This window comes from Argiope bruennichi, chromosome 7 (genome assembly GCF_947563725.1).
Source record: "Argiope bruennichi chromosome 7, qqArgBrue1.1, whole genome shotgun sequence".
NCBI classification, from domain to species: domain Eukaryota; kingdom Metazoa; phylum Arthropoda; class Arachnida; order Araneae; family Araneidae; genus Argiope; species Argiope bruennichi.
In genome coordinates this window covers 45,193,125-45,215,995 of record NC_079157.1, presented here as the reverse complement: position 1 = coordinate 45,215,995, position 22,871 = coordinate 45,193,125, and the positions used below count along the sequence as shown (strand labels likewise).

Genomic DNA, 22,871 nt, shown 5'->3' with positions numbered 1-22,871 from the left:
TCTTGTGAGGTGAGCAGAATGTCGAAATATTTTTGCTTGAGCCTCGAACTGGTTAGGTGGCGTAGCGGGTCTCTTAACTCCCGAACTGCTGTTGCATATTAGTACATGGAATATAACTTGACTATTCTGTAAATGAAAAATAATATTTACAGGCATTAATACAATGAAAGAATATTCTTATTAAATACAATACAAATTCTTTTTAAATACAATCCAAATTCTTATTAAACACAATCCAAATTCTTATTAAACACAATCCAAATTCTTATTAAATACAATCCAAATTCTTATTAAATACAATCCAACAAATGTTAAAGGACTAGTTGTGTAGAGTGCTAACAATTTGTATTGACCTTGATTCAAATTTGCAATCTTGATGAGATGGTTTATGAAAGGATATCACTGTGGCGATATTGGGTGGTGCTAATTTAATGTTAATGAGATGCAGGTAATTAATTATCACTAGACATTAAATCCCCTTTGTAAAAGGCTTTTAAACATTTCTCAATGAGAGCTTTTAATGCTTGGTTGTGAGTAAGTATGTTGTTGAAAACTTGTCACATATGAGTCATTATGTGGATCTTGGGATTAGCATATGTGTTAACCTAATATTAAATGAATCAATTTCTTCAGTGAATACAATAATTCAAATAAGCAACAAAACACTGCTTGCCTTTGTTGGCCTCTACAAAATGATTATTACGACTCTTGATGTTAACACAATGATAATACGTCACTTACTGTATATCACAAAGAAAAAGATCTCCTTCTCTTCACTGTATATTATGATAGCAGGGCATTATCGACGAATCTAGTCATTTGCTGGTTACACAGGGCTTGTTGAATAATTTTTACTTTTTCGTAAACGTAGTATAGAGAAAGCATAACAATCGTCAAAATATTCAAACTCGGGATTTTGGCAAATATCCACATTCCAGAGTTCGAAAAACACATTTTTGAAAAATGTCCGTCTGGATAAAGATAACTCAAAAACGCTGTAAACTATATAGATGAAATTTGATATACAGTCTGTGGTGGTAACTTCATAAGCCAGATAACAACTTCCAGACACGAGTGTACACGGCTACGAACCCTAACGTTGCAAGTTCGAACCTCAAACCTGCACATTGGTGACCCGGGTTCTGAACAACCGCATCCTTCGTTCTACTGTCTTGGCTCCATCTACCGGCAGCCAGCACTCACACACGCTCGTCGTCGCTCGCCATAACGCTTGGCGCGATAATCACGTTCGTCACTCGCCATAACTGGCGCGATAAAATACACCGACTCACTGGTGGGGGAGTATTGTGGTGGTAACTTCATAAGCCAGATAACAACTTCCGGACACGAGTGTACACTTTTGTATAGTGGCTTTGTTACGCGGCTACAAACCTTAACGTTACAAGTTCGAACCTCAAACTTGCACATGTCTTTACACCAAATTTTAAAATTTCTATCAAATTTTGAGAGAAATTCGTTCAGAGGAATTCTATCTGTCCGGTTGTTTGATAACTACCAAACGCAGAGAGCTAGCTAGATAGAATTCAGTACACATTTTTAACATGTATAATTACTTAATATTTATTCTATCTAATTTAGAATCAAATCCAACTACGGGTTGCCTGTACTTTCAGAAATATGTAAACGCGATAGTTCAAAAATGCCGTGACTTAAACATATCAAATTTAGTATGGGATTTGGTGACTACAAGTGCAGTTTTGTGTCAAAATTTGTTTCAGAAATACGTGTGTAAAACATAAGTATGAGTTTTATATATTATTAAGGCATGCCAGGGAGTAACCGCCAAAAAACTCGCCAAGGACGACACGATAGATTCAGTACAAATGCTAAATTGAAGCCAAAAGATATTATTTCGTAACTATTGTACAACAATGCCATGTAAAGGCGTTCTCTGGCATGGCAAGTTTTTTTAGAGAGTTTGCTAGAAAGTTTTGGGTAGCCCACTTCCGCTAGTTTCCCATAGAGATTGTACAATAAAGTAGTGATATTTTGAAATTTTTCTAAAAGATGGAAATGATGAGGAGCAGACGACCATTGATATCATATTCAGAGTTCAGGAGCCTTCATGTGAAACGAAATTTGACCTTTGGTCTGAGCTTGAGAAGTGATTTCTTTGCTTCCCTTATTACTTTAAACAGTTGAGTAAGTATTCATAGAGAGCATTAAAAAATTAATTAATTTAATTGCCTTGACTGTAATATTTTCAAGAAATGCTCATGAACAGTGACTGTTGGAAATAAGACATTGTACCAAAAGATTAATTAACATTTGAAAACTTCCGCAATAGAAATGGCATGCTATGTACTAATAAGAAAAATTAAGAATGGGAGCTTTACCTCATGTGCTCCAACAAGGCTGGAGTCATTGAAAATGACGGTCACATTATACGTCGATTCCGGGAATTGAAAGTTAGACTTGGGAACAAGAGCTATAATACAGAAACAGAAACATTTTCAAAAAACAAATTATTGGAAACATTTCATAGGCATAATAAGGCGTGATCATTATACCTGTGTTCATAAGCATGTGAGCTCCGTTCACGCCGTGGAATATGACAGGATCTCTTAGCTGGAACAGGTTCAAGGGATCCGTTTTATCCACAGTTATTTTGTTCACTGATGGGGAATCCGGATCGAGTATCGTCAGTTGTATGGGCAGTTCTTTTCCCTGGAAAAACATAAAGTGAAAGAGAATTCATATCACTGACTCTCCGACCCGCCCGAAGGCACACGGTTAATAAATACTGAATGATCGGACAGCCACAACTGTGGTTGGGTCCTAAGGGCCGTCACAGGCCACAGTACAACCCTTCCTTAAGGAAGTACGTCCCGTCATTGATGGGAGGAGCCAGACTCCCACCTTTTCGTGTACCCTCCAAGGTAGCAAGAATCAACCACCATGCTGGAAGCTTCTTATCATCAATTACGATTTGTCCCCCCTCCCCCCGGGTGGGATCGAAGAGAAAGAGTAGTAAGAATTTTTTTAAATAATTAGCCGTTCAAAATAAAAAGAAGAAGAATATTGTTAATTTAAAAATTTGATAGTTCCAAGGCTTTTAATTAACAAATTAGAGGAGATGGGGACAAAAAATTAGATGAATTAGTGTAATCTGTCGCAAGCATTTGATGGCTTGATGGAAGGAAGGTTCCAAAGTAAGGGATCCGATCTAGCGTGTTAGCTGTGGTGGCCTGGTGATATGGTCTCAGCTTCGAGGCCAGAAGGATCCACACTCGAAACCCGACTCCATCGAAGCATTCTCGAGTAAGCGGTTCTAGGTAACGTTAAAACCGTCGAGGACAAAGGTCCTCTAGATGGTGTGGTGCAGAAGCTTGGAGAGGGGGGGGGTTCCAACTGAGGTGTCGTCCTCGTTATCTGACCGCGGTTCAAAATTTAAGAGATCCGTCCAAAAATAGCACTAGTGTTGCTTTAAAATAGGACGTTATTACTTTCAAAATAAATCAGGCTTCAAACTGACAATGTCTATTCGGAAATAGCATTTGCAGTGTTTCAAAACAAGGAGTTTATATAGGGAAATTCAACGAACTCTGGAACTGGAACTGGAGGAAAGCTTCATTATTTGCTGTATATTACTTACCCTTATATTTCCGGTTTTCATCCAATGCACATTTCATGCTTAAATCTTCCTGAAACACATTTGTATCGTTTCTTTAGCAAGAAGAGCTAGTTTAAATTTTTAAAAAATTGAAAATTTAATTTTTTTAAAAAATTTTACAGGCTTTTTTAGCCGATTTATTATTTTTTATTATTTAGCACATTTAAAAACGGAAAGAATGAAGAATTTGGAATATATTATTCTTCTGATTTTTATAAAAACTTCTTATTTTTTAACGATGGAAAACCCGTGTTTAAAATATTTACTAAGGAAACAATCTATCCTCAGTATTTGTGACAAAACCACTCCTTTATCAAATTTAACATTTTGATTACTTGTGCATGAAACCTTTATACGTATTATACTCAAATGATTTTTTTATTATATAGAGACTCTGAGTAATCGAAATACCTGCATTAGCCTTACCCATCTTATTTCCTGTCATTTTCTAGAAGGATGAATAAGGTATGTTAAACGTAAACAAGGCACTCTATGTGGACATTAGGGATCCTGTCTCCGGAAAAATAATAGGAATTTAAGTTATACTTACTTATACATGATTAGTTTAGTTTAGTTTAGTTATATTAACGTCCCGTTGTAAAGCAACACTAGGGCTATTTTGGGACGGACCTCGTAATTTTGAACCGCGGTCAGATGACGAGGACGACACCTGAGCTGGCACCCCCCTCTCCACGCCCCACCACACCAGCGGGAGGACGTTTGGCATGACGGATTTAACGTGCAACAGACCCCTTTACACGACGGTTCTTCGGTGGAATCGGGTCTCGAACCTGAAACCCTACGGCTCACAAGCCAAGTTAATTATACATGAATTTATTATACTTAGTTACATATATTATGGGATAATTTTCTTAATTTAATTTGTTAAATTTTGAAATATATTAAACAATAAACACGTGTTATTCCAACAAAATGCTTTCTTACTTTCGCGTATACGAAATATAGAGGGAGAATTGTAATCTCCAAAGAATTCGTGCTCGAGATTTTAAGAAATTTCCAGGTTACTGACTTCAATGAGTCCGAAAAAAAAACAATTTTGGTATATGTATGATTGTGAACATGGTAGCTTAAAAACGTTTTGAACTAGACAGACGAAAATTGGTATATGGAATTATGATTGAATTTGTGGAGTTCTTTTGAAATTTTGAATGAAATCCGTTTACAGGAAGCCTGGCTAGTGGTTCGTACACAAGTGAATTCGACAACAACAAAACGCCAAGAGCTAGGGAGATAAAATTTAGTATACAGATTTAGCGATAAAATAAAAATACTTATCAAATTTGGATCTAAATTCATCAAACATTTGACTATCTGTAGGCTTGTTCTTTAGCATGAATGTAAACTCAACAGATCATAAACTGAATATCTTAAATCAATGAAATTGATATGCTATCGTGTTGTTATAGTTTCTATTGATATGTTATCGTTTCTATTGATATGTTATCGTTATCGTTTCTATTGATATGTTATCGTTATCGTTTCTATTGATATGTTATCGTTGTTATCGTTTCTATTGATATGTTATCGTTTCTATTGATATGTTATCGTTTCTATTGATATGTTATCGTTGTTATCGTTTCTATTGATATGTTATCGTTGTTATCGTTTCTATTGATATGTTATCGTTGTTATCGTTTCTATTGATATGTTATCGTTTCTGTTGATATGTTATCGTTTCTGTTGATATATTATCGCACAGTTATAGTTTTGTGTTGAATTTTGGTGTCAAACGGCCAGCCAAAATGTGTCCAAATATATATTCTCGAAACAGATTCAGACCAAAGATCTATATTTCATAGCTATCATTCATTAATGCGATGCGAACTAATCATGGCCTTAATCACGAATTTATGCGGAGGAAGGGGGTTAAGACCTTTATTGGAGAGTATGCCAGAAAATTTCAGAGAGACTACTCCCCCTGGTTGAAATTAAATTCTAGTACCGCGGAATTGAATTTGTAGCCCTCAGCTTTTATATGTACCTATGGCTGAGAATCTAATGTGTGCATAAATTAGTGATTGGATAGCACTTAAAAAATCTTCTTACTTCTAATGCGTTTAAAATGATACAAAACTAGAAGAGGAAATAGAAACTTACGGGTGAGATTTGCGAAGCATCTACTTCTTGATAAGTATCAGTGCTGTTCTGGATGTAAGGGGAATTGTCATCGACATCCAGGACATAAACTCTGATTCTGGAGTAGAAGGTGCCATTTTCATTTTTACTTTGCACTTCACACGTTATATTCCATTCATGATACGCGGATTCCTCGAAGTCAAATAATTTTTTAACCTTCAGTATTTCATTCTCTATCGCTACCGGAAAGCTATCTGTAATACAAAAGAATTTCAAATAAAATTTTAATAAACTTCTAAAAACATGATTGACATTTTAAAATTCTGCTGTAAATTAGTAAAATAATAATAAATTTATAAGAATTACATAACCTTTGAATGGTTTGAAATAAATGAAATTATAATTTTTGTTATTTTAATCAATTTGCCGTCTTAATTAAAACTGGTTTTCTGTCACAATTAATGTTTTAATAAAACTAACCTAAATAAGGTGGAACAGATGTCTAGAAGCAAATTGAATTCCACCTTTAAAGATAAAATTGTCTATTAGGGTGTCCCATAAGTTTCTTTCCTATTTCTAATATGAAATGGATACACAACATTTACTGGTTAATATATTATTTATTTTGTTATATAAGAACCCTTTTGCTCTATTACCTTCTTCCATCTCTCAGGAAGCTACATTATGCCGTCTTTCCAAAATTGTTATGTTTTGGACAAGAAATAATCCTCGAGGTGCCATTTTATTTCGCTGGTGGATTCAAAGCGCTTATCGCGAAGAGAAATTTTTAAAGACAGAAAGAAATAATAATCAAATGGAGGGAGATCTGGAGAGTGTGCAGGATGTGATAAAACATCCCAATCAAACTGTAAGAGCTTCTCTCTTACGACTAATGCAATATGTGTCTTGCGATGTCATGATGAAAAACAACGCCTCGTCAGTTCCTTAATTCTGGCCGTTTTTTTTTCTATAACAGCTTTTAATTGATCCAGTTGATGACAGTATTTCTTAGAATTTATTGTTTCACCTTGAGGAAGGAGCTTGTAGAAAAGTACGCCTTTCCAGTCCCACCAAATGGACAAAAGGACTTTTTTGGGTGTAGTCTCGGCTTGGGGTATAGTAGAGCTCTGGTATGATTGAAACCGATGACATAGACGGCTAATAGATAAATCTGCATGTTTGCACAAGCAGATCCAGATAAGACCATTCATAGCGCAATGAGAAAGAAACATTTGGAACACCCTAATACAATTGGTTTCTAATATTCTAGGAGAAAGTATTCGAGTGCGTCTAACAAAACACAGCATTGCTAAAATTTATATGTAAAAAAATATGAGGTATTTTATCAAAAAACACTTTCATCTATATTTAGAAATGAAAGTATTTGTGTATCTGTTTGCGTTTTGACGATGTCTAGACAAATTAAGCGCACTTGCGGCCATAAATTTGGCACACAAATAATTGTAATGGGGACTCAATGCATCTCCAAGTTCGAAATTTGGAATTAAACGTAGACATTTTTTATTTAATGTCTTTTGTTGTTTTCGATAATTTTTCGTATGTATTTCCCGGAAGTATGGATCCTAATGTATGTCGGAAAAAAATCTTCGCCTCAAACAGAGCAAACAGTTTTTATTTTAAAGAAAGTTTTTTTTTTTTTTTTTGGATCTGTGACATAATTTATTGAATTTTAAGATTTTTTTTTTAAAAAAATAAGCCCGTTTTTATAAGAAATATTGAGAATTAAAATTTCACCAGCAACACATTCTATTTCCATTACCTTTTTCAAATTTTTTTGAGGTGATTATTCGAACATTTCTAACTAATTCAAAACAATAACGATTAAAATAAATTTGTAATTGACTTTTAATTAATTATTTTCCTGATGAGTCGAATGGCTCGTTATTACTTTAAAAATAATTAATTTGTATACGTACTGTAGAGAAAGTACAGTAATAGTCAAAAAATTCGAACTCGTGATTTTGACGATTCTTAACATTCTAGATCACACTGAGTTCCAAAAACACATTTTTGAAAAATGCCCACCCGTCTGCCTATCTGTATGTGGCAAATGTAAAAAATGCTTTAAGCCAGACCGGTGAAATCTGGTATACGGCCTGTACACTAAATTTGCAGATTTCTATCAAAATTTGAGTAAAATCTGTTCTGAGGAAATTCGACTGATTAATTACATTCGACTGTTCGAATATAATTAATACGGTAACTACAAAACGAAGAGAGCTGTCTTGATAAGATTTGGTACAAAGATTTAACATCTATAGTGCAAATACCTATCAAATTTTAAACGAAATCCAAGCAAGGGTTGATTGTCTGTCGGTCTGTACTTTCAGAAACATATAAATGCGATAATTCAAAAACACAATGATTTAACTATGTCAAATTCGGTAAGAGATTTTTGTGATTATAAGTGCTGTTTTGTGTTAAATCTAAGTTTCAGACGGTTGAGAAAAAAAAGTTTAAAGCACAAATTTGATTTTCGTATACTATTAACCGCATGTCAGGGATTAATCGCCAAATCATTCGCCAACGATCACACAATAGATTTTGTAAAAATGCTAAATTCACACCAAAAGTTAAAAATAAAAGTTATAAATATGCATATATAAAAGTTATACATGTAATAAAAGTTAATAAATATGTGCTCTCTGGCATGACAAATTTATTAGAGAATACGTGAGAAAGTTTAGGGAGACCTCTCCTATTGGTTTACTCACTGATCCAGTTAATAAAGGAAAAATAAATCTCTCTTTCTCTCTGAAATGATTTTGTATATTGCCACATTAAAACACAGAAAATCAAGAATCATAAAAATTTATTTAAGAAAAGGCATTTATGGGAAAACAGAATTTTACCAAATTTGTTAATCATCATGAGCAACAACTGAGAAATTTCGATTTTTTATGTATTTGAATTAGCTGGATTTATATTTGAAATAAAATTCTGTTCGTTTCAAATATAAATTGAATTTGAAACCAGGATGCATTGAAATATTATTGCGAAATTTAGCTCTAACGAAAGGTATGTTTGAAGAAAATCTCTTAATTTTTACCAAAATACAAAATAACATTAGATTAAAAAAATATGCTTCATGTAAATTGTGAAATATATTTTATATCACGGATTTATCTCATGAAAAAAGTGGTTGAACATTAACAACTTATTCGGAATTCAAGAGCATTGATGCGAAGTATGAATTTCTAAATTGGTACAATAATTGCGTGAAAATTTCAATTATTCTGCCTAGAAAATACAAAGTGCAGTAGAATTTTTAAATTTCACTCGAAAATGGAGAATGCTGATGAATAAATGACCACAAAGGACAAATAGAGTTTATGATGTTTTATATGATTGTAAAATTTTTGAAAGTTCAGTGGTCAGGGGTGGAGAACTCTGCCGCAGGTTTTTTCAGGTTTTTATTTCTCTAGAAGCTATTATTTTACAAGAAACGCCGTGCGAGTGCTGCTCATTTCTTAATGTGTCCATAACTGATTACTTATTTCGAAAAGAGGGAGAATTAATGAAATTTCTAAGACACAGTGTAATAAGAATCTAAGTAATAAGGAATGTGCGTATTCTAAAGAACTGAGGAGAAATGAACTATTCTAAATTTGATTACAAATAAAGCTATGATTATTGCTGATATTTTACACCCGTAGAGAAATTATATTGGTGTCTGTAAGACAGTATAAATAAAAGTTATCAAAGTAAGGAGGAATGGATGCATTTGAGAAAAAGATAGATAGTTTTGCATGCTTTCTAGAAAACTACCCGTTTTCTTAAGCTTCAAACTATAGCTTGCAGAGCATCTTAAATTCTTAAAACTAAAATAGTACTCCAAGCAATTGAGAATTCCATCGGCTTGTTTATTCATTCAACATAACAGCGTATATTACAAACATTTCCAGATTCCAGAAGGTTGACAATTGATCATCAGCTATTATACAAAAAATAAATAAATAAACGAAATAATATTAACAAAATATGTTTATCAAAGAAAAAATCGTTTGCTTTCACTTTTTAATAATATTTCAACAAAATAAAAATAGTAGCAGTTGTAAAATGTCTGAAAAGGAATCGTCTGCTAAATGTCTATTAACAGATTTAGATTATGATATTTACCGAACAGATAGATATCTATTAGTGAATATATTTACATTTAACTGTATTTACAATTGTTTTACAATTTATTTTGTAATATTTGCCGGAAAAAAAGAACAGCTTTTCCCCCTCCCTTTAGATCTGAATATTTTGCAAAACCGAGGATTACATTTTTTTTTCATTATCTAAAGCAAAGCTCATTCCAACGATATAATGATATTCTTTATAGGAACGAGAAATAATAATAATAAAACATATTGGACCTACCGTCAAAAGATAAGGTGTATTTTACATTAGATTCAGGGCACAGTTTGGCATAAGGGATGGGTCTTAAATTCACCAAATCTGAACCTTTCCGTATCGTCTCCGGAATCTGATAGTGCATTTCTGGGGCTGAAAAACAGAGGTCCTCTCTGGGGCTGCAATCAGGTAGTGTGAAGTTGTCCTCGGTGATTGTGATAACAACAGTGGCATGCGCTGTTTCCACTGAAGCCTTTTTTGCTGGAACAGCAATAATGTCCAGAGCAAAAGTGGAGCCTCTGAATTCTGAAATATGCACAAAAATGCTATGCAGTACTTTTGTGTTATAAGCATACAAGAGAAATGGATGACAAAGTGCAATAAAATTAATCGGAATTCTTTCTTATGGTATTATGAGATTCTATGTGTATGGTATTAGGATATTCTATGTGTATGGTATTAGAAGATTCTATGTGTATGGTATTAGGAGATTCTATGGTATTATGGTATTCTATGTGTCTTGTATGAAAAAAGGGTCAAAGTTTTTATCTATTAGCTACCAAAACAAGTGCACAAATCAACATTTTTGGTGCATATCCTATTTTGTACCTACAGTGCAGTGGATACTATGGAGTTTCTATAAAGAAATGTTTTAAAAATTTGTTCAAAAGATGTAAAAAATATTTCATAAAAACGAGCACAGAAGTGAAATTTTATTTATCATAAAAAAAGCATGTCTGTAAATTTTATATAGATGTTGTAGAGATTAAATAAAGATTAGAAGTAAAATAGCCAAACTATCAAATTTATGTTTTCAGACTGTTGTTTCTTAATATTTAATAATGTATTGCAATTAAAATTTGTATGCAAATGACACCATTCAAATCTTTTACACAAATACATAATTGAAAAGTACAATTAGAAATTTATAATTTTCAAAATTAATTCGTAGATAGAAATAAAAATCACGAAATCATTTTTTTCTGTCTGAAAATCATAATTTATTCCTAAAATAATTTAAAATCTAAGCCACAAGAAGTCTCTTCAGAATTCAGATGTCGGATAAAATTCTAAACATTAATAATTCTCAAAAGAGAAAGAAGACAATTTGCACAAAAAGGATGAACTGCCAGAATATAAATTCCCCATTTTCACACCCTTAAGTAATATTTCAATTTGGCTTGGCAAAATGCAAGTCCACGATGAATGGGTACACCGAACATTCGTAAACTATTTTTCCGAAAACGAAAATGGAAGGATTCTGGGTAAACGTGTCTTCCCCTAGTGTGATGAAAGACTTCATCTCAAGTCTAATGAGGTCTCAAGGAACATCTTTCTAAGGAGGTCTCAAATATTAACTGTGGACATGTGTTTTGCCACTCCAAACCGAAATAGTATGTAAGGCTGGGGAAATGTACGGCTTCTTTCCTGGCAATTCATCCTTTTTGTGCAAATAGATATTTTTTTTTATCTTTTCTCTTTCGAGAATTATTAGTTCAGTGGTGGCGAAGTGGTCAACAATAGCAAGAAGTGAATGTACCCTAATCTCCAGTGATTAAATATGGCACTGATTCTTTAGACACAAACAAATTAGCCTCTCTCGTTCCTCATCTCATCTTCTCAGGTACATGTCTTAATGGCAGAAGATTTTACCAAATGACCTGTGCTCATTACCTGCTATTGAATGTCGCCGGTGTGGTGACAGCATGAGGGATCCTGTGTGCTCATCGATGACAAAGAGACCACGACCAAACTTGGATTCGCTGGGAAAAGCGACACTCCTCACAATGTGATAATCCAAAGTGTCTGGAGGAGGGATGCCTAATTTCTCGTCTACGGCTTGAAGGCGGTAGAATGTCACAGCAACAGGGTAATCGTAAGGAAGCTGCAGCGATGCCGTTTTCTGAAGTAGGACTAAACTGTTACCTAAAATAGAAAAAAAGGGTGTTAAAACAGTGCATTTTAGCATTAAGATATGTTTGTTTTCCGTCTGTTCTTAGAAGGAACGATAGTTTATGGAAAATTAAATGCTCTGTACATTAAAAGATTGGAAATCTAATTGGTTTTTTTTTTTTGTGAACAAAAAAATTGGTTTGAAAATCTAATTGGTTTTTTTTTGTTTTCTTCTCTTATTTATTGTTCTCTTCCCTTTTTATTTCTTTTTTTCACTTCACTTAATTGTTTTTGCCACTTGTATTTGTATAGTTTTGCGTCATCAGCGTTCTTTTTTATCAGCATATCTCAATTAAATTTTATTACACGGAACTACATGTACTCGATACTGATCAATATTCCTTAATTTTTTTTTTCATTTTAAACACTTACATAATGAAAGTTGGTATACTGGTGTGAATTTAGAAAAAGCATTCATTCAGGGGTTGTGATTTGATTTCATGTCCACTTCACTACTTAAATAACCTGAAGGTATAGTGCAGGGGCTTGTTGTTGTTTCTTATGGCATGTGCCATTGACAAGTCCACTGTTACGAAGGCAGCGATTTAAAGCCCGTGGAGAGGCGTCTCATGTTTCTGTAGTAGCGCCATCTATGGCCAAGAAAACGACTGGGCTACACATACGTCACAACCCTTTTTACTGGGCGGACTTCATTCACGCATTTCATTCACTCATCCACAGATCGTAATTTAGACCTGAATCAGAGAACGATCACCCCTGATCCAGTACCCCCAGTGGTATTACTCTCGACATGGAGGACTTTGTGGCCACGGCAGATTTATAAGCGCGTCAGCCACCAAGCACAGGGGGAATCTTCGGCCGGCTGGGTTCGAACTCGCAACCTAAGTGATGCGAATCCAAAGCTCTACCAACCAGGCCATCCTGGCCGTGCAGGGGTTTGGAGTAGTGTTATGCTATGTTCATACAGGCATCTTTTATTTATCCGTTATTTGTTTTTATTTTGTGATTGTTTTGATCTTGTGAGTGTGCATTTGATTTTGTGTAAGATGAAACTGCTACTTTTTTTCATGAGGGATTTAATGGCGTAAAAAATGTACATGACTATATTGTGCCAGGAAACTGCTGCTGATCAATCTTTAAATTTTGTTACAGTAAACAATTGAATTGCTGGTACGTTTGCGAGAACCAAGAAAAATTTTTGGTAATTACGTATTAACGCCACCGCAGCTACAGATTTGGCGGTTTTTGCGCTAATGCGCCAATAAAGAGCAGTCCTGTTGTTCGCACGCAGTTATCTTTTGGATTCCTTGTTGCCTTGTTGTTTGCTGATTTTTGACTCCATTTTTGGCGGGCGGCACTTAAAAACCGCCAAATCTGTAGCTGCGGTGGCGTTAATACGTAATCACCATATTTTTATCCCCAGAATGTATGATTTATCCCCCTTTCATGTTCACAATACCATTTAAATAACCTTAAGGTTATAATTACAGGGACATGGTGGAGTGTTATGTCATGCGCATAGAGGCAGAAACATTTATTATTAAACGAAGAACAGAAAACAGCACCTAGAATGACACCTTTTTCATGTGCAAATGAAGTGAAATTTTTTTTAAACATCCTGCCTCTAGAGGTCCACGTTCAGCACACGGAAAAGTGTTATTTAAAACACTATTTTTTCAAAATGATGAATTTTGGATCAATTTAGTTCTTTTTCATTTTCAATCAGCCACATTTTCGATAAAGGTTCGATTCATTGCATGATCTAATTAAATTATTCAACAAGATTTTAGATTTTAACAATATTAATTAAAGAATTCTTAACATTCAGCTATGAAAATGAAAGATAAATGAAAGATGCAGAAATAAAGAATACGAAATACGCTTTTGTCTTAAATCAGCAGCAGTGGTCACCCCTCAAATTTTTCGCATGCAGTCCCATTAAGGTCTTATCCAAAGCATAAAATTATGGAGTGGCATTAGTGAACAATATTTATGAAATACAGGTCTTTGGCATCATTCTAATATTTTTTAATAATAATTTCTATTTCATGAATATATATTTTGAAAGCCTTTTTGTCGATCGATTGATGCCAAAATTTAACACGGTTCTGCAGTTTTACCCCAAGATTTCATAGTGAATTTCATTGATTTGAGTCATTACAATGTAATTTATTGTATTTATATGCATGTAAAAGTATTGACGGATAGATGGTCAGCCGTTTGGGGATATTGGCTCAAAATTTGACATGTATTTCGATTTCAAACCTGTGCCCTAAATTTTATCTACGCCTAACTCTTTGCTTTCTGTAGTTACAGAGTTCACTTATACTAGAAAAGCTAGCCATTCAGACTTATCTTTTAATGAATTCAGTCCAAAATTTGACAGAGAACTAAAAACTTGGTGTAAAGACCACACATTAAATGCCATTTGTCTATCTCAAAGCGATTGTGTGATCACGTTCATAGACAGACAAATATAATGCCATTTGTCTATCTCAAAGCGATTGTGTGATCACGTTCATAGACAGACAAATATAATGCCATTTGTCTATCTCAAAGCGATTGTGTGATCACGTTCATAGACAGACAAATATAATGCCATTTGCCTATCTCAAAGCGATTGTGTGATCACGTTCACAGACAGACAAATGTAATGCCAAAAATGTACTTCTGGGCTTCGTATACAAGAAAGTAAAATGAAAAGAAAAAAAAACTGTTTTTATGCTTGTTGTTCGGGAGGAAAGCTTCGACAGAATGTTAAATCACCATACTATCGATTCCTTGCTCCTCGAAATTCTCAGTTATATCCAACACAAAGTGCGGAGAAATCATATCGAATCTTGTGATTTAAGAAATAAACAGCTGTGAGCGCAGAAAGTTTTATTGATATACTTGATTCTGAAATTAGATTGAACATTTTTTTTTAACTCGGCAAGGTTTTATACAAGTTATTACCTTTGTCTTATTTTAAAATACTCAATACCACATATATATGATGCAAAAATCATTTAAACCAGCAGGATTGTCTTCACAAAACATTTTCTCATACTCTCCAATAAAAATGTTATTTCAAAAAACGCCTTCATGTAAATTGGCGTACAACAGTTACGAAATATTAACCTTTAGCGTAAATGTAGCATTTTTACTGAATCTATAGTGTCATCCTTGCCATTTGATAAGTAGTAACCGAAAGTCGAATTTGGATTTCAGATGCGTTTTTTACAACCAATTGAAATAAAATATAGACAGAAAACTACACTTGTAGTCACAAAAACCTATTCCAAATCTGATAAATAAAGTCACCGTGTTTTTGCATTATTGCGTTTACACGTTTCTGAAAGTACAGAACAACAGACGATCAACCGCTCTCTGGATTTGATTCACAATTTGATAGGTGTTCTAGACTATTGAGTTTAAATTTGTGAGCAGAATTTTATTCATCTAACTCTGTTCGTTTTATAGCTATAGTGTTAATTTATATTCGAACAGCCGGACATACAGACTTCCTCTGAACAGATTTAGCTCAAAATTAGATAGAAATCTGCAAATTTCGTATAAAAACCACATACCAAATGCCACCAATCTACTCAAAGCGTTTTTCAGTTATTTTTGTCATAGACAGACAGACTGATTTCCAGACATATAACATTTTAGCAAAGGAAACCATGGATAAAATATTTTTAAAAAAATGCTTAGAGAGATAGAGAGACATAATTCCAAAAATCTGTTTTTTATACTCAAGGAACCATGAAAGAGGGAGATTTGTCAAAATTTTAAGTTCGAATTTTTTGACGATTGCTATACTTTCTCTATACCACGCATATGAGAAAGTAAAAACTCTACAAGGCAGAACGTTGATTCTAGAGCTTAAACATGTGGCTACTAATTGTAGAGACTCACCGAGGAAGAATTTTCAAAATTTTAATTCAGTATTAACTGGGTATTACAACGTTTTTCCGAGTAATTTTAGAAACAAATTATCGGCCAAATTTTTTTTAAAACACAAAGTTGAAATTGAAAAAGTTGGCTTTCCAATGTTAGTTATGTTTTTTCTTTAATTCTAAAAAATTTCTCAGCAAAGTTTTACAATAAAGTTTTTTGGAATAAATTTTTACAATATTTGGAATTGTTTAGGCTACTGCGTTTATATTCAAGCGCTTCGCAATTATATTCAATATATTTTCTTTTGTTTTATGTGTATGTGTATGTGTGTGTGTATGTGTATGTGTGTGTGTATGTGTATGTGTGTGTGTATGTGTATGTGTGTGTGTATGTGTGTGTGTGTGTGTGTATGTGTGTGTGTATGTGTATGTGTGTGTGTATGTCTGTGTGTATGTGTGTTTATGTGTATGTGTGTTTATGTGTATGTGTGTGTGTATGTGTATGTGTGTGTGTATGTGTATGTGTGTGTGTATGTGTATGTGTGTTTATGTGTATGTGTATGTGTGTTTATGTGTATGTGTGTGTATGTGTGTGTGTGTGTGTGTGTGTGTGTGTGTGTGTATGTGTATGTGTATGTGTGTGTGTGTATGTGTGTGTACGTTATCATTGTAATTCAGAGCAAAAAATTAATAAGAATGAATCTAGCATAAATTGGCATTACAGAATATTTCGGACTAGATATTTTAACCTCTTTTAAATTTGATTTATTTACGCATTAGCATGTGACTTGTATATTTACGAACCTACTATGTTATTTGATTCTGGTTAGTCCCTTTAAAAACATAAACGCACTGAATATTTCCTGCATATTCCCAAAATTATGCCCCAAAAACGTATAATTTTGGAATAACATAATTGTAGCAAAAAATGAAAATAATTTTTTATAGAGCAAAAATGTATTCAAATATAAAATCTCGTTTCTAACTAACGTTTATTCGTATCTGAATTAGAAAAGAATTTACTAAAATATCAGTTCTTTATAATTTATCTTTAATTTGTTCGTCTTAAAATGATTATCACAGCAGATAGAATCTCCGATTGGTTATCACAGAAGCATGGTTCCGAAATTCTATTCCACTATAAGTTAAAACTACATCACCTTATTCTTATATATTTGAATACCTTATTATATTTGATAAATGGCGTATACGCCATTTAAGGCGAAGTGCACACTAAATTTTGAGAGGTGAAATGTCTTCCCATGGATGTGATGTGGAACTTTTGTTCATGAATCTTTCAAGCGATTCCTCGTACTCTGACGCCGGTTTAAGATTTCTAAATTTATCTTCTAGTAACTCTGTCATGGTTTTAACTCCTGCACTTCCGATCCGGCTCAACCGGCCGAGCAAATTCTATCCTGAAGAGCCGCTTTCTGCTCCAAACGAAAGGCACAGGATGTAAAACCAGAGCATCCTTGGTGATAACTCGTTTTGCATCCTGCATCTCTCGTTCTGAAATAGAGACTGGTCAGCTAGAATAGAATTTGCTCGGCCACTTGGGCCGGATCAGTAGTGAAAGGGTTAAAATAGGTTATTAATGTAACTAAAATGCACTTAAATGAATTTGTTGTAATGAACATTCTTGCAAATTAAGTAAAATAAATAAAATTTAAAAGTAAATTTGCTTAATGGTCAGCAAAGAAAAATTCGATAAATCAAATAATTTCTTAATTGTATTTTCAGAAAGCTTGGGTTTGCAATAATTTAAATGAAAGTTAACTGTCTTTGAATGATGTTGGCGTTGTTTCTTATAGCATTTGTCATAGAGAAACCCACTGACTTTAGAAATCATTGATTTTAAGGCAAGGGTGCGTCTCTTGTTTTTTCAGTAGCGCCATCTAGGGCCAAGAGTACGACTTAGCTACACCTTTTTACGGAGTGGTTCATTCATTCCTTTCATTCACAGAAAGAAATGTAGACAGAGAATTGAATCAGAAAACGATTGTCCCTGAGCCAATACCCCAGTGGTATTACTCTGGACATGGAGAACTTTGTGACCACGACAGGTTTATACGCGCGCCAGCCACCACACACACGGGCAGTCTTCGCCGGCGGCATTCGAACTCGCCACCTCAGGGACGCGCATTCAACGTCCTACCAATGAGACTATACCGGCCTGCTCTTTAGATGATAAATATCATATACCAAACCGCATCAATCATAAAAAAGAATGAGGGAAAGTAAACATACAATAAGAACAAAAATATCTTAAATCAGAAATATATTATAGATTCATTTAATTAGTTAAAAATCATAATATTACAATTTTTAAAATCAAATCATTTGCTTAAATACAAATATATTTATGTTATTATTGAGAAAAAGTAATTTCAAAAAATACTTTTTTTTTAAAGACGAAAGATATTCATTATAACTTCATGACTCAACAGCCAGAATAGCCCATAAAACAAACTGCCCCAGACTCGGAAGACGTGACTTGGACATAGGGGGAATCAATGATCAAAATAGCAAAAATACTTAGTTCTGCAGCATATACGACAGCAGGCATTCTGCCAAGAAATTTCGGCTCTAAATTCTTGAAATGTACATCAACTTATAGAAATATTATTAGTTTTTCATTCGGATCTTCTTTTTATAGCTATTTCTTTTACAGAAATGTTTTTTAAAATTTAATGCACTAATACTACTGATCCTCCAGTAATTTAAAATGAATTAAAATTTCATCATATTTTAATTTCCATCAAACTTTAAAATATTATTGTATTTATATTAAATGTAGTATATATTTTTATGAAAAATATATATCATACAATAAATAAAACTCATTTAATATCTAAACTTTTTTTTCTTAATACGAAAATAAAAGCAAATATTAAACCAGACAATTTTTAAAAACTGTCAGTAAATTTTCTTATTTCAAAATCGTCTGCATGTACGCAATAATTATTTATCAAATTTGAAAAAATAATTGATTACAAATGGAAACAGCAATTTTCCTGAAAGTAGCATCATTGACAAGATAAAATTTGAATTTTACTTTGATATAAAAATATTTCTTATGAAATAATATGTTCCAAAGAGGCAAAAGAAAGTGACAAATTGAAGAAAGAGGCAAAATTTCAATTTGTTTCTATTTAATGAACGTTTGATTAAATTTTGTATTTTAGAAAGTTGACAATATTCCTTCTCTAGTCTTAATAAGTGTACACGTCAAATTTGAATTAAAAGTTTTCCAATAGGCTTAGTTCTATTACATTAATTAATTCCTAATAATTCCTCTTTTAAGCTGGAAGGTTATACTGGATAGTATAAAAGTAAAATTTAATTTTCTATTGCAGCATGCATAGATATTGAAAGAACTCTATAAAAATTCAGAATAAGATTTTTATTTAAAATATGTAAATAAATAATAAAATTTTGATCAAGGGCATATTGAATCACTCTATACGAGTATTTTGTTTGGAAGACAAAATAACATAAAATTACCTGAAGGTGTTTTTTTAAATAAATTTAAATTATTCTAAATATCAGAGGCATAATGACAGAAGGAGTTCAAAGATGTTATAGATCTTAGGGTGCATTCTTAAGGGGTGTGTTAGAGGCAAAATATGGGGAATCCATATCACTTTTCAAAACGAAACCTGACGATGATATGACAATATTTCGGATGTTTCTTATTCTTTCTAAGCCACTGATGACAACTGGGGTGAAAACATAAATTACAACCTAGAGCGCCTCTTATCCCGGCTAGACCGCCTTTGAAGATAAAATATTTTACTGTCTATTTCATTAAAAAAAAAAAGCCTTTTCTTATGAATTTTTGAATGAGTTCTCAAAAGAATTTTATGTAAAGGGAAAAAGAATACTATTTCTTGTGCACTAAGTGATAAAGATCATGGTAATCATCAAGAAACTGGATGAGATTTTAAAACTTTCTACATATTAGATTCGAGGATAAAAAATATTTGCAGAATTATGTTCGTCTATAACTACAATAACAGCGCAAAAATACAACAAGCTAATAGTCATAATTTGACATATTACTTTTCATCAAAAGTGTAAATCTGAATCAAATTTTGAACCACAACCATCAACTGGTAGATTGCTTTTAAGTTTTTAAAATATATTCACATTTTTGAATTTTGTGAGAATGCATAGCTCAAAAATGCAGGAAATAAGAATCTTCTATATGTTCTTTAAACAAAAACTGCATAAATGAAATTTAGAATATAATCTTTACACAAAATAATTTTGGAATATGATCTTTATACAAAAATAGAGGACGTGTGCTTTTTTTTACTAATACCTCCTGGAGTAGATTGCCTTTCTTTTTTTATTTGCTTGTGTGTTTGAGAGCATAATATTAAAAAAAGTACCAATCTAAATGAATTAAATTTTGTATGTATTCTTAACTCAAAAATTTTAAATACTTACCGAACTTTCAGCCCAATGTATGAAATATTAGTAGATATAAGGTGAATTTCTAAAATTACTAATCTAAACTATAAATTTCTATGAGTCACCACTAAACTTATTGGTAATTATAAATAATCAGTGATAATTATACATAATAACAATTTATCACATTTATCGTAACATATATAACAGAAAATCGAGGTAAAAAATTCCTGTTGTCTTATCTATTGTTAAACCATTAAAACTTTAAAGATTTGAATTAAATTTTTAGATTGTAATTAAAAATATTTAAATACAAAATTTTAAATGCTTAATAGAAAAAAAGTTACTTTTTTATCTAAAAAAATTTATTAAAAAATAAAATCTGATGAATGATTTAATCACAATGCTTATTAGAATACAATTCAATTAGTACAATAAAATTGTGATTCTAAGATTTTGTATCAATAAAAATTAATATAATTTGCGTTTTAATGAAAGAACTCGTTTTGAATTATTAAAAAGTAATAAGTGTTTACAATTTTAAAAGTGGGATAACATTATAAAGGTTAAGCTTCGTCAGAAAAAAAGTAATATTCTGATTTGTTTTATTATAGTAGTTTTGATTATAGCAGTACATTAAACAACATAATTTATTGACTGAAATTCTTCGATGGAGTTTAAACTAATTATTAAATACTAAGAGTTTGGATTCTAATTTCTGTTATTTATTTTGCATCAAGCGAATTCCGAAATTCTTTAAAAATGTGTTTAAATGTAACAAAAATATAGGCAGATGAAAACAATCACATTTAAACAATTAGATTTACATTATAAAAATTTTGTCAGATATAAACATTGTAAAATCAAGAAACAAAATTAAATTAAATTTTCTGTTTACCTCTGCTAAGACAGGCGGAAATGAGAAACACTCCGATTAAGATCTCCATATCTTCGGCCTCGGAATGACCGATGGTCAGCCAGAAAGCGAGGACTCAGTGGCACCGGCGCTTCTGGCGAAGTCTGTCAACAAAAAGCAACTGCTTTCGAGATTAAGGGTTCCGAGGAAACGTCGCCAAACGAACTCTTAATGAAAATGTTTCATTCATATTCTGCGCATCGCGCTTTGCTTGAGCTCACGAAGAATAACAATAAAGACAACATTTCGAACACGAATCTTTTTTTAGAATTAGCAGAGTTCAAAATTCTGAGATTTTTATTCACTTTCCGTTTTGTTTTGTCTGTCTCTGTGGAGGTCACGTATAAAAACTCTAATTTTTTGAATTGAGTTGTATTTAAGAAACATTCTCTCTAAAAAATAAATAAAACTGTTTTATTTATTCATTTTGTAACAAAAAAAATCGTTTGCTTTATGATTTTTTAGAATTTTTATTTTAAACGATTCTGAACGATAAAAACAAATTATAAATTTTTTTTGTCTATTCTTTAAAGAAATATTAAGATTTTATCTTCTCAATTATTCGCCTGCTTCTTATTTTCTAACATATTTTTTCAAAATTATAATAAACAATAATCTTTTCTAAAGAATAAAATGTTCATATAATAAAATGTGTATATAATCAATAAAATATTCGTGTTTTTAGTAATTAAAAATCATGATAATTTACAGCTGCTTCAAGTTCAGAAAATTTGTAAACAGGAGTTACATCTTCTACTGATTCTCCAATAAATATTTAATTGGAAAATGCATAAAAAGAAAAATGAATTTTCTGTTTTACTTCATAAATAATTAATAATAAACCTAATAGATAAAAATAAAACTAATAAATAGATAAAACTAATTGTTTTAGTTATTCATTTTGTTAAAAAAATCGTCTGCTTTGTAATTTTTTTTATATTTTTATGTTTAAAAGTTCTGAGCCATAAAAATAAATTTTTTATCTATTCTTCTAAGAAATATTAAAATTCTCTTTTCAGTTATTTATTTGCTTTGTATTTTCTTTATTCAAAATTATAATAAAAAATAAAAACTGTATATTTTTTCTAAACAATAAAACGTTTTTCTCGTGTTGTTTTTAATTAAAAATCATGATCATTTACTTCTGTTTAAAGTTTGAAAAAAATTGAAAATATACATCTTTGATTGACTTTCAAATAAATATTTTATTGAAGAATGCATTAAAGGAATAACGAATTTTTCTGTTTTACTACATAACTAAGTAATAATAAACTAAAATGAGTTTAACTTAGAAATTCCGGAAGCAATTTTTTTAGACCTCTAAAGGAAATTTATCTTACTGTTTATTAGTTAATATTATTTTTGCTTTTCTTATTAGAAACAGTTTAATAATTATAAAGAATTGTATTTGAAATTTTGAGGAATCTCCTTACTTTAAACCTCCGAATTTTTTCTTCGGAACAACAACAACAAAAACTTAATTTAGAATTCTATCTGTTTGCTTGCGAATAAGATAACTCGAGCGTGCAACAAGCTAGACAGATGAAATATACTGTGTGATCTTCGCTCCATTCTCAAAGATTTCTATCAGATTATGGATGACATCAATCAATGGGTTGTCTGTCTTTCCATCAAGTTCTAAAAGTTGAGA

The 22,871-nt window shown here is 32.1% G+C and overlaps 1 protein-coding gene across 2 annotated transcripts in view; it reads right to left on the bottom strand.

Annotated features, from left to right (window-relative positions):
- Positions 1-21,323, bottom strand: part of LOC129975046 (proto-oncogene tyrosine-protein kinase receptor Ret-like) — an 84,496-nt gene extending 63,173 nt beyond the window's left edge. The window contains exons 1-7 of one of the 2 annotated variants that reach the window (XM_056087918.1): positions 21,203-21,323; positions 11,765-12,016; positions 10,118-10,396; positions 5,753-5,985; positions 2,532-2,688; positions 2,358-2,449; positions 1-126 (exon numbers count right to left, since the gene is read on the bottom strand). In XM_056087918.1, the coding sequence (XP_055943893.1) occupies positions 1-126; positions 2,358-2,449; positions 2,532-2,688; positions 5,753-5,985; positions 10,118-10,396; positions 11,765-12,016; positions 21,203-21,251 (1,188 nt within the window). In that variant the 5' untranslated portion in view covers positions 21,252-21,323. The remainder of the gene's footprint in view (positions 127-2,357; positions 2,450-2,531; positions 2,689-5,752; positions 5,986-10,117; positions 10,397-11,764; positions 12,017-21,202) is intronic. The other variant, XM_056087919.1, reaches the window with a different exon arrangement.
- Positions 21,324-22,871: the final 1,548 nt, after the last annotated feature.